The sequence below is a fragment of the Neophocaena asiaeorientalis genome, unplaced genomic scaffold (assembly GCF_003031525.2).
Source record: "Neophocaena asiaeorientalis asiaeorientalis breed wild unplaced genomic scaffold, Neophocaena_asiaeorientalis_V1.1 scaffold78, whole genome shotgun sequence".
NCBI lineage: Eukaryota > Metazoa > Chordata > Mammalia > Artiodactyla > Phocoenidae > Neophocaena > Neophocaena asiaeorientalis.
In genome coordinates this window covers 3442933-3469225 of record NW_020175018.1, presented here as the reverse complement: position 1 = coordinate 3469225, position 26293 = coordinate 3442933, and the positions used below count along the sequence as shown (strand labels likewise).

The window sequence follows — 26293 nt, the reverse complement described above, 5'->3', positions numbered from 1 at the left end:
TGTAGGCGCCTGCCTGCCATTTGACCCAATGCCTTCAGGAGTCTTTTACAACGTGTGCAGGTCATACCGGCTCCCAGCAGTGCTTTGCCAGGCTCATCTTGCATATGCTTGTGATCAGATCCACTCATTCATGCAAGGAAGAGTTTCAGTGTTGGGCATCTGGAGCGTGGCGAGTTCCCCATACGCTTCATTCATGTCTTTCTTCCACAAACAATGACTGAGCCCCAAGACTGAGTCAGTTCCCAGGGAGGGAAGTGGACCAGACCCTGCCACCACCCTCTCTTCGCTCGTCATCAAGCTGCCCTCATAGTAGGCTCAGTTTTGTGTTTGGAGAGGCGGTCAGAACAAAACTGTAAGAGTCACGGCTTTGAAGTCAGGCAGACCTGGGTTAAAATCTTGGCTCTGCCTCTAACTACAGTATTGGTACAGTTTTAAGCAAACTGCTTAATTTTCCCCAAGCCTCAATTTCCTGCTCTTTTTCATCACAGAAGAAGGTATTCATTCACCTTTGCTAGGTTATTGTAACAATTAGAATCAGCATAGCAGTATAAAGTACCTGCTACATTATGTGGCAAATATACATGTTCAGTAAATGGGAATTATTGAATCAAGGGCAAAAAGAACCCCCAGTGTTGACAGTGCTTAACCCACAAAAGACTTAATCGTGATGGAATGGAAGGCGTGATGACAGATTTTGGAGCAGAAGTGGTCTCCATGAAACCGTTTAAAACACTGAGCTTAGCAATAGTACTGGCCTTCTCTGGTTATTCGATGCCATCTTTAGGGAGCTAGCCCACTGCATCACACTAGCTTTCTTCTCTTTCTTGACTGAAGGCAGCTTTCATTTCAATGTAGATGATTAAAGATCTCTGAATAGGAGGGGTGTGTGTGTGTGTGTGTGTGTGTGTGTGTGTGTGTGTTCCTGCCCCAGCCTTTTGGCTACAGTGTTAAGTGATCTTTTCATTAAAACTTCTTCACGGGACTTCCCTGGTGGCGCAGTGGTTAAGAATCCGCCTGCCAATGCAGGGGACACGGGTTCCATCCCTGGTCTGGGAAGATCCCACATGCTGCGGAACAACTAAGCCTGTGTGCCACAACTACTGAGCCTGCGATCTAGAGCCTGCAAGGCACAACTACTGAGCCCATGCGCTACAGCTACTGAATCCCACGTGCCTGGAGCCCGTGCTGTGCAACAAGAGAAGCCACCGCAATGAGAGAAGCCCACGCACTGCAAAGAAGAGTAGCCCCCGCTTGACGCAACTAGAGAAAGCCCGCATGCAGCAACGAACACCCAACACAGCCAAAAATAAATTAATTAATTAATTTTTTAAAAAAGATATAAAAAACTTCACTAGATAAGTGTCTACCGGACCACAGGGAGTGAGGGAGGTATGTGGATTTTATGCTGAGCACACCAAGACTGTCCATCAGGACGGGACATCCAGGAATTCGAGCTGCTCCTCTCAAGCCAAGCAAGGTCAGGTGCCTCGCCCTGTGCACCGTGAAGGGACTGCTGCAATTTCTCGAATGGCCGCAAATGGACGTGACAGTGGAGCCTGACCTCCTAGTGAAGCCTGGAGCAGGCCGCCTAGACTCACGTTGCTTAAATTTAATGGTTCATGATGAGTCTCCATCCTATACCAGTAAAGGTGGCATAAAAAATGTTTTGTAGGGCTTCCCTGGTGGCGCAGTGGTTGAGAGTCCGCCTGCCAATGCAGGGGACACGGGTTCGTGCCCCGGTCTGGGAAGATCCCACATGCCGCGGAGCGGCTGGGCCCGTGAGCCATGGCCGCTGAGCCTGCGCGTCCGGAGCCTGTGCTCCGCAACGGGAGAGGCCACAACAGTGAGAGGCCCGCGTACCGCAAAAAAAAAAAAAAAAAAAAAAAAAAATGTTTTGTAGAAGGATGTGCATCTTAGGAGTGGGAACCGTGCTGTCCTGCAACTAAGTTGTTGCCAGAAAGTGGGGGCTGCCTGGGACAGGGGTGAGGGGGGCAGAGGCAACAGTGTGTGGGCTTGTGTGAGAGGTGGGCAAAGAGAGCCCGATGGATGGGAAGGGAAGAGAGAAGAGGGAAGGAAGGGAATGAGGAGAATGAGAGAAATCAAGAGAAAGACGCAGAAAAGGAGGGGACCTGGAATGAGCAGGATATGACTGTATTTTTTGTTCTAGGCACCTTTACACACCGTATCTTACATAACCTTTATCTTTGCATTAACCCTTGAAGCAGATCAACTGTCCTTTATTACCTCTTATTTGAGGAAGAGGAAATGAAGGTGGGTCTGGGGGTTAACTTGGGCCTCTGACTCAAGCTCAGTTATTTTCACTGCAGAGTGATACAAAGGAAATGGGACAGACAGACAGACAGTGAGGAATATGAAGGTGCATACAGAGGCAAAGGCCAGGACAGAGAAGCAGAGACTGAAGAGAGACACGGAAGCAGCGAAAAAGACACAAAGACTGGGAAACACAGAGAGACAAAGATGGGGGAAAGAGTGAACCATAGAACAGAAGAGAGACAGGGAGAAGTGAGAGCTTTAACCAGGAATGAGGGTAGCAGAGCGAAAGTGAGCTGGATTCAGCTGAGCGTACACCTGATGTAAAACGGTACAATATTCCAGATGGAAGGAACTGGAAATGACAATCCTCCCAGTTCCTGGGAAGCTGGCCTGACCCTGATCACCTGCCTGTAGCTGAGGCTGGGGTCACTCTGAGGAAGGGACCCCCTCAGAAGCAGAGTGCAGATGTCACATGCCCTCCCCTGGTTCTCTCCATTTCCCCCAATATCCGACTAGAGGAAGGCCAAGGTCCACGCTGGTGGGTGTCTGGACCCCCGTGATTTCTGGCCTGGATGGCATGGGCAGAATGGGCAGGGCACACGCATGTGGCCCGCTGTACTCTGTGCACATCTGGAAAATCATGACTCTTTGCTTTAATTCTGTAAATGAAATTTGACTTTAAACTCACAAAGATAGCTGATGCTTGGGAAAAAAAGATCAATGCCTCTTTTTCTGTGGAGGGAAGAACTCTTTTGCAAGATGATTAATTACCCTCTGCTTAATGTATTTTGTATATTTCACTTTGCTGTTTCAGGTTCTGTGCAGGCGGCCCAGACAACAGTGTTGTTAATCATCACGTGTTCTGAATAGGATGAGTCTGAGTCTATATTTTATCCTCACAGCATCCTTATGAATGGGAGAGGACAGGCATCTGTTCCCCGTCTTCTGGAAGAGAAGGATGAGGCTCAGAGAGATGAAGGGGCTTGAGCAAGGCCACCCATTAAATGGTGGGGAAACAGAGCTGCAGGGTCCCGTGGCATGACTACCCCCAGCACAGGTGTGATAGGCGGCCAGGGAGAGCCACCAAGGTGGGTCATTTTGAGTGAGACACAGGGTCATGTGGAACTCCTCCATCTTACCTGGCATCGTGTCGGGGAGCTCTGACTGCAGAGTCATGCAGGACTGGGTTTGAATCCTGACCTTGTTTCTTTCCCACTGTATCATCTGGAGGCCAGTCACTTAACCCCGGTAGCTTTAGTTTCCTCATCTGTAAAATTAGGACACTAACACCAGATTCACAGAGGGGTTGGGTGGATTAACACATGCTTAATGAGATCCATACACATCTTCTAAACTTGTCCTTTCCCCAGATTATAACCAAGGGGTTCAAGATAAAAGCTATGGTCAGGAAAGGCCAGTAAGACAACCAACTCCCTAATAATAATCATGGCGATAGCGTGTTACGATTCTGGAGCCCATACTGGGGACAGAGCATTCTTGGTGTTATTCACTGATTAACCTCAGTGTAGAATTGAGGAAACTGAGTCTTGGCCAGAGACAGGAAATTATATTCAATACAGTCACAGAGCCACTGGGTGACAAATGCAGTTTGAAGCCTGTTCTAACCCCAGTTCCTGTCTTCTTTGCTGTAAACTGACTCTCTCCTTGCAGAATGCTTGGATTCAGCATTTGGGAGTGACTGTTTTGGAGAGGGGGTATGGGGGTTCCCAGAGGTTGTTTCCCCACACCTGTGGAATTAGGGTGGAATTTCTCAGTGCCTGATTCAGCTGATCCAGAGAAACAAAAGGGCCTGTGATTTCCCATTTGTGTGCTGACCTACATGTGCACCCATCATTTCCTCTGTCTGGAAGACTCCTCCTTCCCCTTGAGAGAGAGGTATTGCATCCTGGGCACAGCAGCACTGTCTCTGGAACCAGGCCCACCGGATGCCTATCCTCTTAGCTTTGTGACTCTAGGTAAGCAAGTCACTTAACCCCTCTGGGCCTCAAGTCTCCTCATTTGTAAGATGGAGTCGAAAATAGAACCTGCCTCATAGGCTTGTAGGGTCACATGAATTACTATAAATAGAGAAATTCCAACACTGCCTGGCAGTTAGGGATCTCAGAGTTCCCTCTTATTATCACCATCCATCTTCACTGGTGTGAAGGCCACTCAGTCCATAAGTAGTAGACCGAGGATTCAGCCTCAGATTGCTTTGATTCTGGGTTAATGCCATTCACCTTCATAGGTCTATGACCCTTGACTTCCCCCTCAACCCATTCCAGGCTGATCTGAGAAGCTTGGATGAGGCAGGCTCTGGGGTGGATGTTGGGGAGCGGTGGTGGGAGATGGCAGCCCCTTGCCCAGCAGACACAGCTCTGTGCATCCCTGTTAGGAATCGCACGTTGCTTACCTGGAGCCAGATCCTTCCTGGTTATTGGAGATGTCTGCATCTGTATCTGTTCCAGGCTGTTAGTGAGATTTCTTCACCCCTCTCCACCTTCAATCAGCCATAATTTTAAGGGAGTCTCTTACCTCCTTGCGTTCCCCCCAGACACTCATCTGTGGATAATTGTGTGGGGGGTTGCACTCGGGGATGGAGGAGGCTAGGAAGAGAGGGAATGGAGCTGGCTGAGAGGGGTCATCATGGCTGAGACCTGGAAGTCGGGGTCTGGTGTGGCCTGGCCGGTGGCTTTTCAGAGCCCAGGCCATCCCACGTGGGCTGCCCACGTGAGCTAAGTCAATAGCCAATTAGTCTCCATGTATCCTTGATTAAGGACTGTGATCTCCATCAGACCCAGTCACCGGCCTGTGCCGCCACAACCTTTTGGCCTCTTTTTTTTTTTTTTTTTTTTTTTTCTTCTTGCTCTCAAAGGCCTGATTATGAAAGGCAGTGAGGACCTGGCAACTGAAATGCAGTTATCCAAGTTTGTCTCAAATGCTTTGGGAAGAACAAGGCCAAAACATCTCACGCCAGCAGTGTAAGGAAGAAGGGGACATCAGAGACACACACACAAGGTTCCTAAAGGTGTCATCAAGACCCACCTCCTCACTGTACGGGTAGAGAAACCAAGTCTTAGGGAGGGAGGGGACTTGCCCAGGTCACACAGCACGTTTGGCTGAGTTGACTTCTAAAGAAGTCCTCTTCACTTCATAAAGGTCTGAATTATATCCTCTTGTTATTTCACTCCAGTCATGTTTCTCTGCCTCCCAAGTCTCTATTTTCAAAACCCCCAACCCTCCCATACATACCCTGCCTCCCCCTCCAATCCCTAGGGAAATGCTGACTTCAAGACACAAGACCAGAGTATGTTAGAGGTAGAATCAAGGAATCTGAACAAGGTTTGGAAGGACATTTGGGGATCTCTGAGTACTAGCTACTCATTTTACAGATGGGAAGACTGAGGCCTAGCAAAGTAGAGTGATTTGCCCAGGTTTGCAGGCGGGTCAGCACTGTACAGTGTATTCCCTGATGACACTGCTTACGTTCAAAACTGCCCAGATGATCTCATTCCTTCTCTAAATAATTATGTTGCCACTTAACTTTCCCTTCATTTCATATTCCCTCTCAACCCCTGGTCTCTCTTCTGTTGAATACATCCCTCTCCAATTTTCAGGCTCTGCTTTTCTCAAGAATTAGGATCAGGGCAGACCTACTGCAAGAAGCAGGTCCTGGTCTGCAGCTGAGTCTCACACATCCCTGTTCTTATCAGGAAACTCAAGGGCAGTTAGAGCAGGAAAGGTACAGGGAGGGACAGTAATTGATAAGGGGGAAGATTGCCTGGGCCAGTCATGAAGGACTTTGAAGGTTAGACTAGGGCATATGAAGTGTATTGTGAAAGCACCTGAAAGTCCCTGGAGAGTTTTTAGGATGAGCCATGGGTGCAACTGTTCTTTGAAAAGGTGACTGGCCACCACTCAGATTGATGGGCAGACACTGAAAGCAGGTTTCCAGTGATAAGACTTTTTCAGTAGTGCACATGGACAATGTTCAGGGCCTGCAACAAGGAGAGATGGGAAGGAATGGATCCAAGTGACAAAAAAGAGTAGAATTAGTGGGATTCAGGTGCCATTTGGATACTAAGGGTTAAAAAAATATAGAGTCCAGTCAGAGATTTTTCCAGTTTGGGAAGAGGGAAATAACAGGTTTAAGGTGCATCGGGCAGCTTTCGTTACACTGATGCTGCATAACAAGAACCACGGTATTTACTGTCCACAGCTCTAAGCGGTTTTCCCCTTTGTTGCACATCCGGGTGGACTGATCCACCTGGGACTCAGCTGCACGTGGCACCAAGTTCAGGTCGTGTCCACTCTGTTCTATGTAACCCTCATCCTCCTTGGACCAGCCACTGCTTGGAATGTGGTTTTCTCATGGCAAGAGGAAGGAATGCAAGAGAGCAAGCCCAGCCACAGCACACTTCAAACTTTAGTTCGCATCATGTCTGCTACCAACCCACTGGCCAAAGCAAGTCCTAAGCCTAGCCTGAAGACAGGGTAGGGAAGAAATCTCGCTCTTCTCACAATCAGGCGTGGCAAGGATGTGAATGCATAATGCTACTCTAGAGAAATGAGGACTTGACACCAATAATTCAGTCTACCACGGGACAAATTTCCCTTCAGCACCCCCTGATCTCCTATGCCTATCCAGACTCTCTGAAAGCATGTCCTCGTAGAGAGCCATCACATGGCTTGGGAAGGAGTCAGAAAGGTCCTGGACTTGGATGTTTGCTCCTCTGTTCACAATTCTCAGCAGCATACTGACTCTCTCCGAGCCTCACTTTCATATCATTTAAAGGAGCCAGTGACATCTTCCTCCCAGTGTTGTCATGGATGTCAAAAATCACCTGGGTAAGGTTGGTACATAGTAGATGCTCAATTAACAGAAGGTATGACGCTTCCCTTGAGGCTTACCCCTGCTAGCTAGAAATCAGCCCAACAATACTTCATTATGTGGGTACTATTAATTCAATGCAATCCATATATAAAGTATTTACTTTTAGACAGGGCTTATTTGCGAGAGCAATTCTTAACCTTTAGTTATAGTGGAATTTTAGAAATCAGCAGGATGCCAATTTCAATGTGGGTGGGTTGGAGCTGCCTCTTCTTCCCTATCCCATGTGTCTCGCTCATGAGAATTGTCAAATTAAAGGCAACTCCCCTTGCTCTTGCCCTTGTGGTTATGTTTATTGCTGTGATGTTTGTGAGTGTATGAAAGCAGGAGCTTTGAAGACCTGACTCTACAGCCTTGGGCAAGTGACTAGTTGAGTCTGAGCTTCAGTTTCCTTATTTTACAGTGAGGACAGAGTGCCTTCCTCCTGGTACTAGTCATGGGTATGACCTGAGAGATGAGATGCAATAACATATGTCAAGCGTCTTCCACCACTCCTAGCACAAAGCACACCCCCCGTCATGTTATGCCCAACCCATGCCTCTCCCACCGCATGCCTGGCCCTGAGCTGGGCTCCAGCGACACAGAAGTGCAGAGGTGCAAGGGGGCCCAGTCGGAGTCAGAACAGGAAAGGATGCCATGCACACTCACTGTTCTGAGGCCCAGAGTGATGCCTTTTCAAGCAGCAGCGACAAGAAGAGTGAATAGGAAAGTGAACAGCAGCCAGTGTCCCTGGCCTGTGGTGATAAGTGACGACTGAGTCGGAAGCAAGTGAAAATGGAATCGTAAGGGGATAACAGGGTGGGAGGAGTGGAGCCAGACAGCCGGGTGGGATTGGAAAGAAGTTTTGGCGCTTATCTGATACTCTCACAGGCAGGCGACGAGCTCTTCTGAGCTGTGGAAGACAGAGGAGGCAAGACCCTCTGGCGACGCCCTTCTTCATACTTATGTGTCCTTCGCTAGAAGAGGCCATAGACCAAGGCAACAGGTGTTTCTGAGAACAGGGGACCAGCCTGGGAGATTATTTCATTCAAGCTGCCCCAAATGCACAGATAAAGAAGCCGAGGTTCCTTTTGCTTTGCTTCGCTTTGCACAGGGCAAACCTCGAAATTGAGACCATCGTTCATCTAGAAAGCACCTTTTCTTTCCAGTAAAACAAGATGCTAAAGTGGCCTCTCCTGTCCAGGAAAATAAATAACCAAAAAACTGACACAGCTAATGACGTTTTCAGCAAGGAGAAATACGCCATAGACTGTGCTGAGGACTTTTCAAATGCATCACCGATCTTGCAGCAAATAGGTGATATCAGCCTCATTACTGATTAAGAAACAAACTCGGAGAGGTGAAGCAACTTGATGAAGTTCATGCAAGTTCTAAGTGGCAGATCCAGGACAGAACAAGAGGATTCTGGGGCGCACACTCTAAACTATTTCACCAGTCCACTGGCTTCATACGATTGACACGAAGGCACCGTCTGCTTTGAAGTGGTTTAGGGGAGCCCCACACAAGAGAAACTTAGATTGTTCATTATTGAGGGATTCCGTCGTTCTCACCCAAGAGTTTATGGAGTGAGAACACATGTAACATAAAATGAGAACTCGATAAATGGGGCTTGAGAGACGTAAAGAGTGAATATTTTAAAACCAATACAACTCATCCATAGCTGATAATACAGAGTTCTAGTAACTAGCACAATGAAAATCCACTTAGTTGAATTCCCTTATGGGAGCCACTTTAACGAAGAGATTAAACTCTTTGTTAAGGTCTGCATTATCAATCACTTATAAATGTATGTTTTTAAGGTGTTAAGGGTATTTAAAAATCATTATATTTTAAAAAATAATTTCTGGTTTTAAATGTAATAATAGGAAACTCAGAAATGTCAAGAGGCGTACAAAGAAAAAAAAAATGCAAGAAAATGTTGCTGGGTGTATTAAAGTACTGAGACCACTGGTGTAGTGGAAGGGACGCTGAGGTAATGACCAATAGTCCTGGGTGCTAATCCGGACTGGCCAAGAGGCTATTACAGTTGTTTGGCTAAATGTCTTCGCTTTCTGAGCCAGAGTTTCCCCATCTGAGAAATGAAGCTGGGAGGATTTGAACTAGATGATCTTTATGAGCCTTTTCTACTCTGATGTGAAATAGAAATTCTGTTTTAGCCATTTCATCAGCATTCATGTTTACACTTTCCATTTCCTTGGCAAATACCTGTCATGGATGTAAGAAAGTTTCTTCCAGTCTTCAGCAGGATCATCATTATTCTAAAGGAACTCAGCCTGAATTCACGATGATTCCCGCATATTTATGTATTCACTAATTCACGTATTCACTCAATCATTCATTCATTCATTCATTCATTCAACAAATGAGTCACCTACCCTTCATCAGGCATGCTACTAACTACTAGGATATGGAAATGATTAAGAAAAGGTTTCTGCAATCAAGAGACTCCCAGTTTAGTGGGGAAAATAGGCAAAAAGTCCCTATCCTATGGCCATAGGCATTACTATTGTGAAGGATACTCCCTCATTTATTTACGTACCGGGTGGGGCAGCAGGTGCCGGATGCAGTGGTGAGCAAGATGGGCCCATCCGTTTTTCCAGGGAGCATCTGCTGTGGTGAGAGAGTCAGGGAGTGCGGGCGGGCATTCACAGTCAGCGCAGGGAAAGCGTGTAAACGTATGTCCCTGGAGAGCTGATCTTCAGCAGCCTGGCTGCCCTGGGTATACCAAGGCAGGATTGAGGATGGGACTCCCCCGGGCAAGGGGTTAATCCTCAGCTCCCGCTGTCAGAGGCTTGCATCTTGCAAGAAGGAAATGCTTGGTTGTGAATAGTAGAGAGGTCGCTGAGCTAGCAAAATGGAAAATGGGGGCCAATAAAGCCAACAGTCATGGCGTTGAGGGAAAATCCTGTTGGAGGCACCCAGCCCAACTGCTAAGAGTGATCAGAGTTAAGGGTTTTTGTTGTTTTTTTTTGCTGTACGCGGGCCTCTCACTGTTGCGGCCTCTCCCGTTGCGGAGCGCAGGCTCAGCGGCCGTGGCTCACGGGCACAGCTGCTCCGCAGCATGTGGGATGTTCCTGGACCGGGGCATGAACCCGTGTCCCCTGCATTGGCAGGCGGACTCTCAACCACTGTGCCACCAGGGAAGCCCCGAGTTAAGGTTAAAACAAAGGGTATTCAGAAAACTAGATGTGAGCGATTCGGAAAGGCATTGGAAATGACTGGCTCTCACTGGGGCCCGGAACTCATGAACATCTATTCCAAGCTTCCATCTTGCAGGTGGGGAAACTAAGTCCCAGCAAGGAGGAGCTTACCTATCCAGTGTCCGTAGAGCTAAGGTGTCAGCATATGTCAGAACCCAGTTGCCATCTTGGAATGAAAGGGAAAGAGGAGGGAATGAATTTGTTGAGCATCTACCCACTTTCTACATGAGCCATGAGGTTTACCCTTCAGTACTTCAATTTATTCTTATATCAGCTCTGAGAGATTGGCAGAACTGTCATTCTCATTCTGTAGATGAGACAACTGAGACCTCGTCAAAAAAATGAAGTAACCTCCTCCCCAAGCCCACACATCTTAGGGAGAGAGGAAGTAAGGATCGGAACCCAGTTCTGTGTGTCTCCAGTACTCGTGTGCTTTTCCCTCTGCCTCACTTCCTGTGCTCCATGCAGCCTCCAGGGTGGATGCTTCTCATTTGCAAAATACATATTTGTTGTACAGTGAGCGGCAGTAATTAATGATCCGTTCCAAGGCAGGGGAAACTTGCCTGGTAAGCACACACGAAAAGAGAAAAATACAGCAGTGCCCTTTTTCTGTGTAGTTTTCTCGTTCTCACTCATATTCGCAAAAGGAGGGAAAGGGGAAAAAAATGACCTGTGCCCTGTCCTGAGTCACTGAGAGGAGAGACAGGAACCTCAGCCCTTTCCATGGAGGACAAAGAGCCTCCTTTCCCACCATGCTCCTGGCTCGCCCCAGCCGGACTTCCCCTCCCTTTGCCAGAGGTAACCACTTTACCTCTCCCATTATGAATCATGAAGGCTGTGGCTTGTGGCAGATCATAAATCAGTCCTGGGAGTCTCGAGGACAAATCCCAGGACTTTTAATCTTAGATGTGTTTAAAGTGGTGAATATTTCATGAAGGGACTGCTGCATTTTAACACATCATTAGTGACTGCTACCCCTCCCACTTTGGTCGATGATTCTCATCCAAATCTCAAGGACCTCAGCTCTTTCCGTCCATTTTCCTTACCTCTGGCAACAATCAATCAGTCCATTAGGTTGCACGGACTTACAGCCCAGGCGTCCGGTGGAAGACCCTGGGATGTTATTGGAGAGGAGAATTACAGACAGCATCCCTGCCTGCAAGCAGCCCCCTCTTATATACCGGGTATCCAGAGAAGGGGAAAGGTAGATCTCTCTCTTTCTCTTCTCTTTCTCCTTTTAACAGTCTTATCTGAATATTGTGAATATTCTCTCTGACTCATTTTTTTCTCCATATTCTGTCTTACTACTCTTTTAGTTCAACCAACATTTATTAAGCCCAGGCTGTTTGCCAGATACTTGCTGATGCTGGACATACAAAGATTAAGCAGCGTTGGAATGCATAAAACAAAGTGTTGACACTCGGAATACTTTGTATAAGGTCAAATGTATAACATGTATAGTGAATCAGTGAAAACAATAAGGCTATTCCATAAATACAAGCACTTAGAAATCAGGAGTTGTGGGCGATAGTTGTAGAACCTGTGTTACCCTAGCGTCTTATTCACTGCTGTGTTTTGTTTTTGTTGCACAAGGCTGAGAAAATCCTGATTCATAAGACTTGAAGTTGTACAAAGCATGAGCTTGTTAGCACCTAGACTCACAGTCTCAGGGTCCTCTTCCATGAAACGAAGATGACAGGAGAATTTTTTTTTTAATGAGGTCTGCGTAAAATCTGTTTACCTGGCAACCAGACTTAAAGTGACAGTGCTCTTCGTGTCCTCAATTTTAGCATGTAGTATCTGAGTGTTTAGCCATCATTTTTTTTTATTATTAAAGAGATCTGAAAATAAAACTTTTTAAGGAACATTAAAATCTAAAAGGTGCAAAGTCCCTAAATCTCCCCCATTGAGCTAGACGTTTCCATGAAACATAATTTGAAAACGCTTGGGTCAAGCCAACCAGAATCACCGTAGGACTGAAGAATTGCGGGTTCATCTGGGCATGTGCATGAGTGTGATTACCAGAAGATGGCAACGTGACAGCAGTAGTCTGGAAATTGATCAAAGCCATAGGTAGTTAATTATTCATTCAACTCACAGTGTTGAGCACCTACACTGTTCTATGCAGTGAGTTCAGCCAGGGCGCTTCCTACCAGTGTTTCCCAAAGTGTGTTCCACAGGACACTAGTCTATGATTTGTTTCACCAGCAAGGCTTCCAAGGTGAAATAAGTTTAGGGAAAACTGTATACGTTATCACCCTCCTGAAGAATCGTACTTTACTGGCACTAAGGAATGGTACAGTATCTCACAAGCTTTTTTTTAATGGAATCTATTTTTGGTAAAGCATCTGGGAACATTCTACAAATACGTCTTAGGAAAATCTAACAACTAATTGAATCAAAGAATACCCCCGAATCTTAAGGAGTGTACAGTGAAGCAAGACTAATAGTAGCAAGGAGGTAGGACCCTTCCAGAATTTTGAACACTGAAGATACACCAGGAAACATGACGTGTGCCCCCAGAATGAGCTTGGCTAATGGGAAAATATACTTAAGGCAGTGTGAGATGCTAGTGAGGATGTGTGCAACCAAGTGTAAGGCGTGGCCAGAAAACAATGACACGTGGATGGATGGATGGATAGATGGAAGGGAAGGGACAAGAAGGGAAGTGAGGGGAGGAGGGAAGAGGAGAGGAAAGCCATTAAGACAAACAAGCAACAACAAAACAAAATAAAATCTGGAGATGGTAGATGAAAATAATTTTTCCAAAAGGGGAAATCAGAGGTATTTGGAGGAGGTGGCATTTGTTTTGGGGCTTACAAATGAACATGAATAGTTCATTCAGGTGGAGAGAATTCAATTTCCTGGTTACACTTGTCATGCAAGTGTACTTTATCATAATTTAAATATTTGAGAATAGGACTTCCAGGTATAGCCACCAGGTCACTTTCTGTTTGCCTCGTTAAGCCATGAGCTCCTTCAGCATCTGGGTTGTACCTTTGACCTCTGCATCCCCAGGGCTGAGCAGAGAGCCCGGCAGGGAGTGTGGTCAGGGCTCGCTGAGTGAATAAGTGATTGAATGAACAAATGAATAAACTCTATATTAACCACAATGGCAGGTAGACCAGAACACCCTCTTTCCGTGACCTTTTCTACAACTAGCCACCTTGTTTTATTTTCTCAGAAAACAAGGAAACCAGAAAGAAGGGCAGGCAGTATTTCACAAGATCCTTTTCTCTTTTACAGGAGAGTGCGGCTGTCATGAAGGCTACACCCCTGACCCGGTTCACAGACACCTGTGTGTGCGCAGTGACTGGGGACAGAGTGAAGGGTGAGTGGCCAAGGACATCAGGGCAGAGACAGTGGAGGGCCCACCTTCCCTATGGCATTACCAGATGCCCCAAACTGCTCCACAAAGAGGACTCTTCCTCTGCAACAGTTGTGTCCCTGCAAAGCCTGATGGAAAGCGAATCCCATTTCCCACTGAATCACATTTTAGTATTACAGGTACATGATTGATGAATCTTCTAGAGAACAAAGGCTGAAGTTTAGCTCACCCTCCCAAACCATAGGTAATCAAAGACCACTCTCTTGAGTGGACTAATGAAGAAGAATTGGGTTTTTTATACATAATATCCAAAATGGACAAAGTGGACTTTGAAGTGCTGAGTCCTTCGGTGAAATGGAGCCTTTTATAATATAAATAGCCTTATCCAATAATGACCTCTGCAAAATTTGATTGTTTGTAAAGCTACTCCAAGCATTGTCCACATATGTATCCCACCTGCTTCTGACTAATAGCATCTTCTATCCCTTTTTCTTTCCCTGTCTCAATTCTTCCCACAGACCCTGGCCTTACACGACACTCGAGAGGGGCTATGATCTGGTGACAGGGGAGCAAGCCCCTGAAAAGATTCTCAGGTGAGTTGACAGTCTGTTGGGGCATGACGCTGGGGTATGGAGAAGGGTCTGATGGGAGGTGTAGTTACGCACCTCCTTAGTTTATCGAGCCTGTGCACTTCCGGGATGCAATGGCCCCGCTTGCTATGGGAATCTAATTCCCATTTGTCTGGTATAGACATAAATTGAGATACTTGAACTGGAGGAGACATTACTGATTATCTAGTCCAGTGGTTTAAAAATATTCTATAGCCATAGAACCTCTTCCTGCCACTGCCATGAAATCATGTGTGAAACTTCAGTACCTAAGCTGATGAAGACATACAGCAAATTAAGTGGCAGAACTGGGAATCAGATTTTGGGTTAAATTGATTCAGGCTCCATGCCCTTAACCTTTGTGCAGATTGCCCCTGCTGACTTAGCAGTCACTTATGGTCCTCCTGCTGGCTATCAGGACTGCTTGGGAAAGCAGAGCTGAAATAGTTCCTGTCCTCACAAAGCCCACTGGTAAATGGGAATCAGGATTTAAACTCAGGAAAATAAAACTAGCAATATAGAACAAGGCATGGGCTAAATGATTAATGGAGTGAAGAAGTGACCATCCAAGTCTGGGCAAAGTTGGCCAACATTATGCCTTGGAGAATGCAGGGGACTCAGTTGGGTGGGGGAGTGAGAGAAGGTTCTAGAAGGGAAGGGTGGAGGGGCCCCTTTTTTCTGTTTTGTCTCTGCTGCCCAGGGAGTCCCCCAATGGAAACTCTTACATTGCAGGTCTACTTTCAGCTTGGGCCAAGGACTCTGGCTTCCTGTCAGCAAAAGCTTCGTGGTCCCACCCGTGGAGCTGTCCATCAACCCCCTGGCCAGCTGCAAGACCGATGTGCTCGTCACAGAAGACCCTGCAGATGTCAGGTAGGGATGTCATCTCCAGCACCTGTACCACGGTCTTCTTAGAGCCCTGGAAGCCCCTCTGTTTCAGGATCTCAGGAACTCCTGTGGAAAAGTACTCTTCATGTTGTTGAAGTAGGCAGTTGCCTAGTCGATATATAAAACACTGTCCAATATGCCATGCTCCACACTCCTGAAAGTGACTTCCATGGTGGTACTCAGTGCCTTTATATTTCAACATAATTACTTTCCTTTGGGGTTTATATAAAACATGAGAGAGGTGACCACACTCTCTGGCTTATCCTGGGATCTTTAATGATCTTCTCTTATCAAAGACGATTACTTAATAGTATACTGGAGAGTCATGAAGGTAAAAGATTGGTGAATGAGTTGCTTTCTCTCATGACTCAGATACCGGGAACAGATTTTGGGCTAATCCATAGGTCTGAAATGTCCAGGTCGAATGAATTTGTTTTTTACTCATGAAAGGATGGAGATTACATCTTTCCTTACACGTTTTGCACCTTGTACTTAACTTCCTTGTAGACTGACTCTACTGTGTTCTAATTAATTGCTTACGTATCATTCTGTCCTATTATGTGGCGAATCTCTCAAGGTCAAAGCAAATAACTTATTTAGCTTTATAATCCCCAGTTCCCAGTACATATCGGACAGCTACTAAAATGTTTATTGATTTAATTATACCAGTGGTCTTAGATCTGATCCTAGCACTATTCTGGAGCTTTCTAATGGAGGTTCTTTTTTCCCCCCCCTCCCAATTTGATTGAGGGAAGAATTCTAGAATTTAAATGTTACATAAAACGGACTCTGATTTTACTTTTGGAACTGGCTTGTACACAGCCTATGAGCTCCTGAACTGGAACATGGAAGCATGGCCCCCATACTTCCAGTGACTGTTATTCTCCTGTCTAGCTGTCTTCGGGTCATTTTGAATTTAAAATGCTATCATATATCCATGACATCTTGATAGGAAGCTCCTAGAACCCACGTCTCTTGCTTTACAATTTATTTATTCTCACCTTCTCAACATTTCATGGAGGGATGAACACATCATGATTTTGTATTGGTATTTCTCCAAAGAGGTAATTTTAAAAAGGATAGAAAATTCAAGGGATAGCGCTTAGAAAATGAAGTGGTAATTACTAAGAACTAAGATGGTTTCATGCACACACAAATTGATTCATGGCAAATTACCATTATTTCCATTTTTGATAGAATTGAGGTCAGTGAGACTTTAGTAAAGCATGTGCTAAGGTTTCTCTGCATTACATATTTTAAAGATGGAGAAAAGACCATCTGGTTGAAGGATGATTCTCAAAGAGACCCTACGACCGTGTCTCAAATCGACTGAACAAAGGTCTCTACTAGCTTTCCTCAGAGTTCTGTACTGTTGACATTGAACGTGTGATTTCAGTGAAGCTATAAATGTCAGACTGGCGGATAGTAACACTCCCTCTGGAGTCAGATAGCTCTGGGTTACAGTCCCGTCTCTACCATGGATGAACTATATGATTCTGGCCAAATGCAACTTACTAACTTTCCATTTCTTTGCAAAATGAGGATAGTAACAGTGCCTACCTCACAGAATATGATGACGATACCGGTAATAATAATAGCTCATCTCCATTGATCATTCCTAAACCCTTTACTAACATTATCTCATTACATCCTTACATTGACCCCAAATGTGATGCTAATACTATTTTTATTTTACAAATTAAAAAAAAAAAAAAATCCGAGGCATGAAGGTGATACCTTCACTAGTAAGTAGTGAAGCCAAGCTTCACCCCATGATCTCTCCACCTCCTGAACCCATGTTCTTAACTATTTCATTGAAACACCTCCCAAGAATCGTTGTAATAATTAACTGTGTAAATGCTGGTACATAATATACTCCCAAAGGTACAGGATTACCAATTTTAGATAAATTCAGTTCCCACTACAATAGAGTTCAAGTAGAAACTGGTGATGGTGGGGAAGGCAGAGTCAGGAAGTTTGAGTACTATGTCATACTGCTGAGAATGACCATGGTCTGTAGGATAATTCAGTTGCCTTTTCTGCTCCAATCTGAATTATTACGTTGAACAGCAAACCAGACATGGAAAAGAACAGAATATCAACCTACAGGGACTCTAAAACATCTTCGGAAATATTAAAACAAAATTGAGAAAAGTATAGTACTAGAATTTATTTCAGTGACAATATTGTTTGTAGTTGGAAGAAATACTGTGATAAATTGAAAGCGGTGAGACCTTTGAAGGGCATGATCCGTAACAGTTAGATGCTCTAAGCAGCTAGAAATGCTGTGCCTGGTTACATGGAGGGTGTGCCTTCACCGAGTCGGGACCAGAGCAGAGTGGCTCAGGATAAACCCTTTGAAGAATATTTGAAATGTATTTCAAATATTTGAAGAATGTTGGTTTGATTAGGTCACTAAATTATTATCCTGCTTGGGGTGCCTACACGTCTTTGTCTGGCCTTGGAGCAATTGCAGACAGCCTTTTAAGTGTTACCTTCATCTTACCTCTCACATACCCATTGGTTTCACTGTAAGGGTAGATAAAAGATTGCAATCATTGCCATTCAAAAAAATCTGTGCTATGTAGGTTGAGTTTCCCAAGTTGCACTAATAAACCTTGTTTGACATGACACCGCTCAGGCAGGCATATCCTGGGCATTCAAAGAATTAATAAGTTTCAGTCAGATGCTATGTTAGAAATTAATAAATAATAGATCTTAATTATAGATAGCCAATAATATGCCACAGAATCACAACTGAGAGATTAAAGGAAAAAGCAACGTCAAGAAGGAAGAGATAAGCGTTCCAGTAGGATTGGGAAGGAAAATGAAAAGGTGCTTTCCCGGTTGTTGGTTTTTTTGGTTTTGTTTTTAAGTCTGTGACAGATTACTATGAAAGTATGGAATCTCAAACTAGGGGAGGCAGAGCAAGTTAGAGTCAAAAGTAAAGGCTCAACCCACCTGGGTGTCTAAATCCAAAACAACTGATGATAGTAAATGTTGGTGAGAATATGGAACAACTGAACTACCATACCTTTATAGCAGGAGCTAGTAAGTTAGTGTGACCACTGTGTAAATCTACTGGGCCGTATCTACTACAGCTGAACATCTACATATCCTACAAACAGGATACCACAAATAATATGTCCAAGAATACTAATGGTGGTATTTGTTTGTACTGCCAAAAAGCTGGGGGAAAAAAGCACAGATGCCCATCAATAACAAGATAGTAGATAAATAAAACAGTGGAATGTTATTAATGCTCAGTATTAATGAACACAACCACCACACACGTCACCAATGACGAATTTCACAGATATAAGATTGAATTATTGAAGCCAGACACAAATGAATATGTATGTTTAAATAAAGATCAAAAACGAATCTGGGATGTTAGAAAAAAGAAGAGGGATTACCTTTGGGTGACGGAGGGGACAGTGATTGAAGGGAAACATGCCCGCATGCTGGTGATATTTGATATCTTGATCTGGGTGGTGGTTATATGGGTGTGTTCATTCTGTAAAAATTCATCAAGCTGTACAGATACGATTTGCACACTTTTCTCTATGCGTGCCATGTGTTGATTAAACATAAAGTTTATTAGGTAAGGGTGTTCATTTTTTTAAAAAATCATAGGCTATAGAGCCCAACTGAACTGCGTCAGTTCAAATCCCAACTCCACCACTTGCTTCCTGCATGAGCTTTCCTGAAGCTCTGTTGGCCCTTGTGGATAACGTGGATAGAACACTATCTATGCCCTATAGGGGAGTGCTGAGAATTAAAAGATATAATACCTGTAAAGTACTGAGTTTGGCACATGGTGAACTCTCTAGAAGCATCAGTTATTATGTTTGTTGTTATTTTTCTCTTTCTTTTGCTGAAAGGACACATCCAATCTATGACATACCTTAAAATCGATAGGGTCTTAGTATTGAGAGTTTGCATTAATCCCTTTGTCATGGGATTTGAGGAAGACTTAAGTGAATATATAACATCTAGTATGGTGTGGTAGGTCTAGCGGCTTTATGCATATGGAAATATTTGCAGAATGAGTGAAGAGGCACGTGTGCGGTACACATAGAGTGCCTTGGGGGTGGAAAAGGAAGAACGAATTCCTGACCAAAGGAATTAGAAAAGTATTTGCCGGAGAGAGAACATTGGCAATTAACCTTGAATTATGCATAGGGTTTGTCTGTGTGGAATTTAAGGTGGGAGAGAAGGCTTTCAAGTATGAAGGGTTGAAGGGCCAAGGAAAAGAACTCTCCCCTGGACAGCTCCCATTCTTTGGCCCGTTCCAGCAGGAAGCCGCTGGAAATGAGATTTTTAGCATTCGAGACACTAATGATGTCAGCTACAAAGGCAGAGGAGCGAACTCTAGTTAAATTGTGTGCAGATTCCTTTCAATTCTGAAAACCGTAGCTGGGCCCCTCCTGTGTGCCAGGCACTGTGCCAGGTACCATAGGAATACTGCGATGAATAAGACCCACCTTGGCTTTCAGGGATCTCATGGTGTAGCAAAGAGCATGGAACGAGAGACTGACTTGAGAGATGAAATAAAAGATACTCATAGAGAGACAACATGGCAAACAACACTTATTGCTACACACTGGGCCTGCTTCACAATTTCACCAAGAGCTGATTCTTCTTATAAGACAGATGCAGGAATTGCTATTATGGTTGGAATAGTAATAATGTGCAAAGCCCAGCTTTTGGAGCCCCTGAGTGATTTTTCTGTGATCTCAAATCAATGAAAATGAAATGGTGAAAAACTGTTAATTCCTACACAGTGTTGAAAGGATAATGGGACATCAGGATACAAGCCAGCATCGCTCACTTGGTGACAGTTTTCACATTGAATTAGTTCTGGATAGAATTCAGAAGAGTTCCTTGTTCTTTTGGCCTCTTGATTCCAAGCACTAAGAATTTATTGAACACCTACCATGTGCCAGGCTAGGTATCAGAGACAGAGAAATGTTCGGACAAAGATCTTGAGGCATTGAGACAAAATTGCAAACAAAACAGTGTTGCACTTTGTGACCTTTGCAAAGGTTAGAGGAAACGTTCAAGGCAGAGAAGGGACCCAAGGGAGGAAGGAGGTGGTTAAACTCACCTGGGAGGTAAAGGAAAGGCCCCACAGAGGAGAGGACCTCTGAGCGAAATTGCAAGGTATTAGCAGGAAGTCACTAGGTCACTGGTTCTCAAAGTGTGGTCCCTGGACCAGTAGCCTCAGCATCACCGGGAAACTTGTTAGAAAGGCAGATTCTCAGACTCCATCTCTGGTAGACTGACACTGACCCCCAAGGGTATCAGTTTCCAGTCCCTAGAACCTGTAAATGTTACCTTATCTGGAAAAAGGGTCTTCTTCGCAGATGGGATTAAGTTAAGACTCTTAAAGTAGGTTGATTATCCTGGATTATCTGGATGGGCCCTAAATACCACTACAAGTGCCCTTATAAGAGAGAAGCAGAGGGAAATTGAACACACACAGAGGAGTCGGCAACGTGAAGAGGGAACTAGAGATTGGAGTGACACAACCGCAGCCTAGGAATGCCAACAGCCACCAGAAGCTGGAAAAGGCGAAAAGCAGATTCTCCCTCTTGCACCTCACGGGGGCGCGCAGCCTTGCTAACACCTGGATTTTGGCCTCACAATACTGATTTTGGACTTCCGGTGGTTTTAAGCCATCCCAGTTTGTGGTGATTTATTCCTGCAGCTGCAGGAAACGCATACATCACCCAAGACCTGAATCAGATATTTTGGAGGTGGGCCCTGTAATCTTGTTTCACCAGTAATCTGGTTTAACAAGTCCTCAGATTACTCTAGTGCCGACTAACGTATGCATACTAAAGCACTAGGCAGCAGAAGAAAGGAAGGCTGCCACAGAAAACAAAGGATGGAAGGGCTTGCAAACTCCAGGGTGGCAACGGCTTTGGGTCCAGCAGGATTTATATGCTCTACAGTGTTGTTGGGACTCAGTATTTGTGTCTCTCTTCATCCCTCATCTCTGTCTTCCTCTGGGTTAACGTGCTCTTCCGGCACACTCTCACCAACAACTCCAATCTTACAGCCTCAGTGGGGCGTTGCCAGAGTAAAGAGATATCCTGTTTCCCCAAGCTCTAAGCAAAAGTCCTGGCACTGAGTGACAGCAGTGAGAGCTCCTCCTTATGTGGCAACTGTCCCAAGTGCTTTGCTGAAATGAACTCGTTTAATCTTTACCCATTATTAGCCTTATTACATGCACGAGGAAACTGAGGCACAGCGAATTTTATAACTTGCCCGTGGTCACACAACCAGTCAGTGACACAACCAGGATTTGAATCCTGAGACTATGACTCCTGACTCCATGCTCTTCATCTCTAAGCTATGATGCTTCTGTTTGGCCTATTTGGGGACATTGGCCAATATCCCAAATCAGTGCCTGAAATTAGCCAGACCTGGGTCACTGACCCACTCTCAAACCAGCAAGGATAGGGGGATCTTTACCATGTGGATTGAGATTGCAGGTAGGATAGGGGGAAAGCAGGGGGGAATCAGGACAGGCAGCAAACGGATGCTGAGCAACAACAAAAGAAGGCAAAACCCACGGATGTCCGCTCCGTGGATGGGGCATGGGGTCTTGAAGTGGCATGCCTGATGCGGGGAGCTTCCAGGGTCCAGGTCAGTGTGTCTTGTGGGTAGTGCCAAGGGGCACGTGGCAGAGAATACAGTGAGAAGAGGAGAGGAGACGGAAGCTCATGCTATTTTCTTCCTCTCCCCCTCTTTCCTCAGTTCTGGGCCACCTGGCCTAGAGACAGCAAGGACTCTGAGGGCACTTGAGGAGAGTGTATTCACCACTCCAGGGCCCCCAGCAGATACCCCTGTGCAGATGCTACAGATACCAGAATCTGGCTTTTGCCCAGGCAGTCCCCCAAGTCAGTTACAGTGTATTCTGGAAACATGGGCCATCCATCTTAAGGTGAAACCCGCAACAAAAGCGCTCTAGGTACTTCCCTGTGTGATGGACACTGTGTAGGCTCTGGAAATGTAAAGACCAGAAAGGGAAGAGTGTGTAGGAAAGCGAGCATAGGCTTGCACTCCTACAGATACGGATACGAATCCTGGCACCACAGTTGCTCCCTGAACTCCTTGGGCCAAGTCGGTTTACCTCTTCCAGCCTCCATTTCTGAACCTGGAAGATAGACATTGTTGGGCTTCCTTCAGATGGCTGTCGTCAGGATTATGCAATGTAGTCAGAGTAACTAGTACAGCACCTTACACGTAACTGGTACCCTATCGTGGGAAGTTTTTGAAGTTTTAGTTGGCATTTTAGTACAAATAAGGAAATAACTGTATGATGCAGTTGGGTTAAGGTGATAAAAGATGTAGTTTAAGGCCCAGAAGTGGACACAGAAGGGATCCCCTGCATTCCTCTTGATCTCCTTAGGCATCAACAGCAGAAGTAAGGGAGGGTAAGAGCAGCGGGACATCAGGGTGTGTGGGGTGGGCAGGGGTGAGGCTCGGCCAAGGCAGGTGATATGTTACACTGGGACACCTGGATGGGAAGGCCCAGGCCAGCAGAGCCTCCGGTGGGGGGAGTCCCGTAATGGAGGCCTTGTGTGATTTGATACTCAAGATGCTCCCTCCTATTGGAGGTGAGTAAAACTCAGACGTCTTGCCTTTGCCTTCCATACAACCTTGACAGCTTTTGCAAATAAGTGACTGTGTGTGTGTGTGTGTTTGCATGGTAGGCAACCGAGAAGCATACTTCCCTTCCCAGGGAGATGCTGAGACAGGGGTGGGCTTCTGCAGCCCTTATTAGACAGTTTCAGCCCCAAGAAGCTTCCCCCACTTTCCCCTGCTTCACCAGTTACTCACACAGACGTTCTTTTCCGAAATTGCAAGAGGACTTCAACAGGCAACCCACTTACCTGCTTGAAACACAGAAGAAGGGAGATTTGGGCAAAGAGAATAGTGAAGGCTCTGGAGTCAAACTACCTGAGTTCAAATCCCATCTCCACCACTTACTAGCTGACCTTGGGCAAGGTGTTTAAACTTTCTGAGCCTCAGTTTCCTGTCTGTAAATGGGGATGATAATTGCTATTGCATCTTTGGATGTTTTTGCAAATTGATGAGATAATACATTTAAACTCTTAGCCCCGTATGTAGTCAGATATAATCATGACTCACGTGTACTGACCGTTTACTTTGTATCAGGCCCTGTCTAAGCGCTTTACGTGCATTAGTTCTGATTCCTCCCAATGACCCAATGATGGAGTTACTACTATTTACAGAGGAGGAAACTGAGGCACAAGAAGTTTAAATCATTCGCCCAACATGTTCCAGGCAATGAGTAGCAGAATCCGGATTTGAATTCAACCCATTAGGTGAGAGCTCAGTAAATGTTGGCTACCGTTGATGCAAGGGGTTCTCTGTGAGATTAAGGGGTAGGCGCATCGGACTTTTTGTCTTCATCTTTGTTGACCATTTAGTCCATTGAGTGTGTGTGGAAGTCCATTCCGTGCTCGTGGAAGATTAAATGGGGGTCAGGGGAGACTTTGGAAGCAACAGGGCATCTGTCTGGCACTCACAGCTGGGCTCATGGGATTTGGGCATTGGAATTTTCCCTGCACCCCTGCACCCCTCCCTTCTTTTAGGAGAATGAAGCCCCTCCGAGAAGCATGAATATAAAGACCTCCACACGCCCCACCAAATGGATCTGCTTTCTACTCACATCCCTTCACAGCCTTGCTGCCTGTCATTCAGCCAGTGAGCCCAGCGACATATATATTTCCCCTCATTTTGGTTTTGTGATCTTAATAAAAGTGAAGTCTATTAGGATGAGTTTCCGCCCAGGCTCAGTAAATCTCTTCAAACACCGTTCCACACCAGATTTCTGTTAGTCTTTGCCACTGGGGAGGCTGCAGCAGGTGCTGACTGTCAGCTGGAGCAGAGGCCCACGGCACAGCCTCTGCTAAATGAAACCCAAATGGAGACTTTGGAATATAAATATTGAAGTGAACCAGGTTGGATAAAGGGGAACCAGTTAGCTAAGCTTCTCTCTTACATGCAGGAGATGCTAAATTATTAAAAGTTTAATAAATGTAATAATATAATAAATATTTGATGTTGAATTACGGAAGGCTTTGCAGATACAGTGAAACTGAGAAACGACTCGGTATATCTGCATTAGAAGTTAAACACTTTTCAAATGGGACTTCTGATGTTGAAATGGGGCTGCAGATCTTTCAGTGAAAAAAGAAAGAGAGAAGGGAGAAAGACACATAAAAGTATGGTTTTTTGGCGAGTACACTGGGCAGAGTTAGGGTGCCTGAGTTTCAGTCCTGACTCCACACGGAAGACAGCAATAGAAGCAGTGTTTTGGGCATGCCTGACTGGGCAGAGGCTTTTATATAGCATCTCATATGTGGTCTTTGCAGTCATCTAACAAGGCCGAGGCTATTTTTATACCCCCCCCATTTCACAGATGAAGAAGCTGATGTTCTAAGACCCTAAATAGCACAGCTGATAAGAGGATGAATTGGAATTTGAACACAGGCTTCTGATCTCAAGATCTTTACTCCATCATCATGACACCATATCTACCTCCCACTTGTTGCGTGGAAACCCTTTCTGCTCTATATTAGTCAGGATGTTTTTGGTTTCAGGAGAGAGAAACCCAGTTCAAATTAGCTTAACGGCAACTGCACCAGAAGGCTGCCACGGGAGGGTGAAAGATCAGCTTGGCCACAGAGGTGAGGGGAGTTGAGGGAATTATACAACATTAGGACTCTGACTTTCCTCTCTGCATTATCCCACAGTGGCTTCATTCCTCCCCACTCACACCCCCATAGTGGGGTTGTGTTAGTCATGAGCTTCCAAGACTGTTGTACTCCTACCACCAAAGAATGAATGCTTTTCTTCGTTGAGTTGCAGTTTGAAGAATCCTAGAGAAGGAAATCTATTGGCCTGGCATGAGTTAGGAGCTGACCTCTCAGTTAGTCACCTGTGATTAGGGGACAGGATCTCAGTGTACAGACACAGTCATAGAAGGAAGTGGGGGGACCATGAGCTGAACATCTGCTCCAACCCATGTCTTCAAGATCCCCCCCGGGCTTCTGCGTATCCATCTGCCTGAGAGGTTGGACTAAATCAGAGATGGCAGACAGCAGACATCTCGTGTGCCAACTCAGATAAATGGGCAGGGGCTGCCTAGGATGTCAAGTTGGGAGGATTTCTGAGGCTACAGATGGCCTCAGATGGGGAGATTGTTATGATCAACTCATGACGCCGGCCTTCAATATGGGACGGGAGTGGTGACGGATGGGTCAGGTATTTGCCATCTCTGAACTTGGTGGTGTTTAGAGGTCCTCCTGGTTTTGCATCTGATGACTTGACGATCACGTGCTTCTGTAAAATGAAGAGAGATTTTCTGGTTGCTGAGATGCAGGAGAGACACAGCCATGTGGATGGAGATATTGAGGATGAATTAGAAATGGGGCTGTCTTACTCCATCTATCTGTTTCTATCCATCTGTCTGTTATCTCAGGAGGTATATTAGGATAATCTCATCTTGCTGCCAGTTAGTTTCCTGAAATAGATTTCTGGCTTGAGACACAGTTGAGGCCTCCATCTAGGTGCTTCCTAGATACAGTCTGGCACTATCACCGTCACTTGTAATGTATTAAAAACAGAACGCTCTAATTTAAGCTGTAAACAAACCACTCATAACATAGAGGCCTTGAGCTGCATCGTAGAGTTTCAAAGGCAGGTTTAAACAATTATAAACTCACAAACTGGATGCGACCTTTGGAGTCCTTTTTTGCCCTTCCCCCTGCCATCACTCGGATGGTTCTAAACTGCTACAGTCCACCTCTGCCTGTAGGTATATCCTAGTCTCTGGGTGTGTGGTCACATTGCTTCCTTAGAAATCCCTGCTCTGGTCTCACCTAAGCAGGCCAGGCTTTAGATTCTGTGAGCAGCAACTCTGGGCAGTGCTCATCAAGACGAGCTAAGTTGAGCAATCATTTTCCCTTCTAAGACCACTCATTGGGGGTAGGTAGGACCACCCATTTCCTTTAGTGTATCTTACTCTGCCCGATAAATACCAATCCCCTCTGTACCCAACACA

At 45.4% G+C, this 26293-nt stretch overlaps 1 protein-coding gene across 1 annotated transcript in view; it reads left to right on the top strand.

The window, feature by feature from the left end:
- ASTN2 (astrotactin 2) overlaps window positions 1–26293 on the top strand; it is a 614159-nt gene that overhangs the window by 138724 nt on the left and 449142 nt on the right. The window contains exons 5-7 of the mRNA XM_024762620.1: window positions 13612–13696; window positions 14212–14286; window positions 15046–15171. Coding sequence (XP_024618388.1) covers window positions 13612–13696; window positions 14212–14286; window positions 15046–15171 — 286 coding nt within the window. The remainder of the gene's footprint in view (window positions 1–13611; window positions 13697–14211; window positions 14287–15045; window positions 15172–26293) is intronic.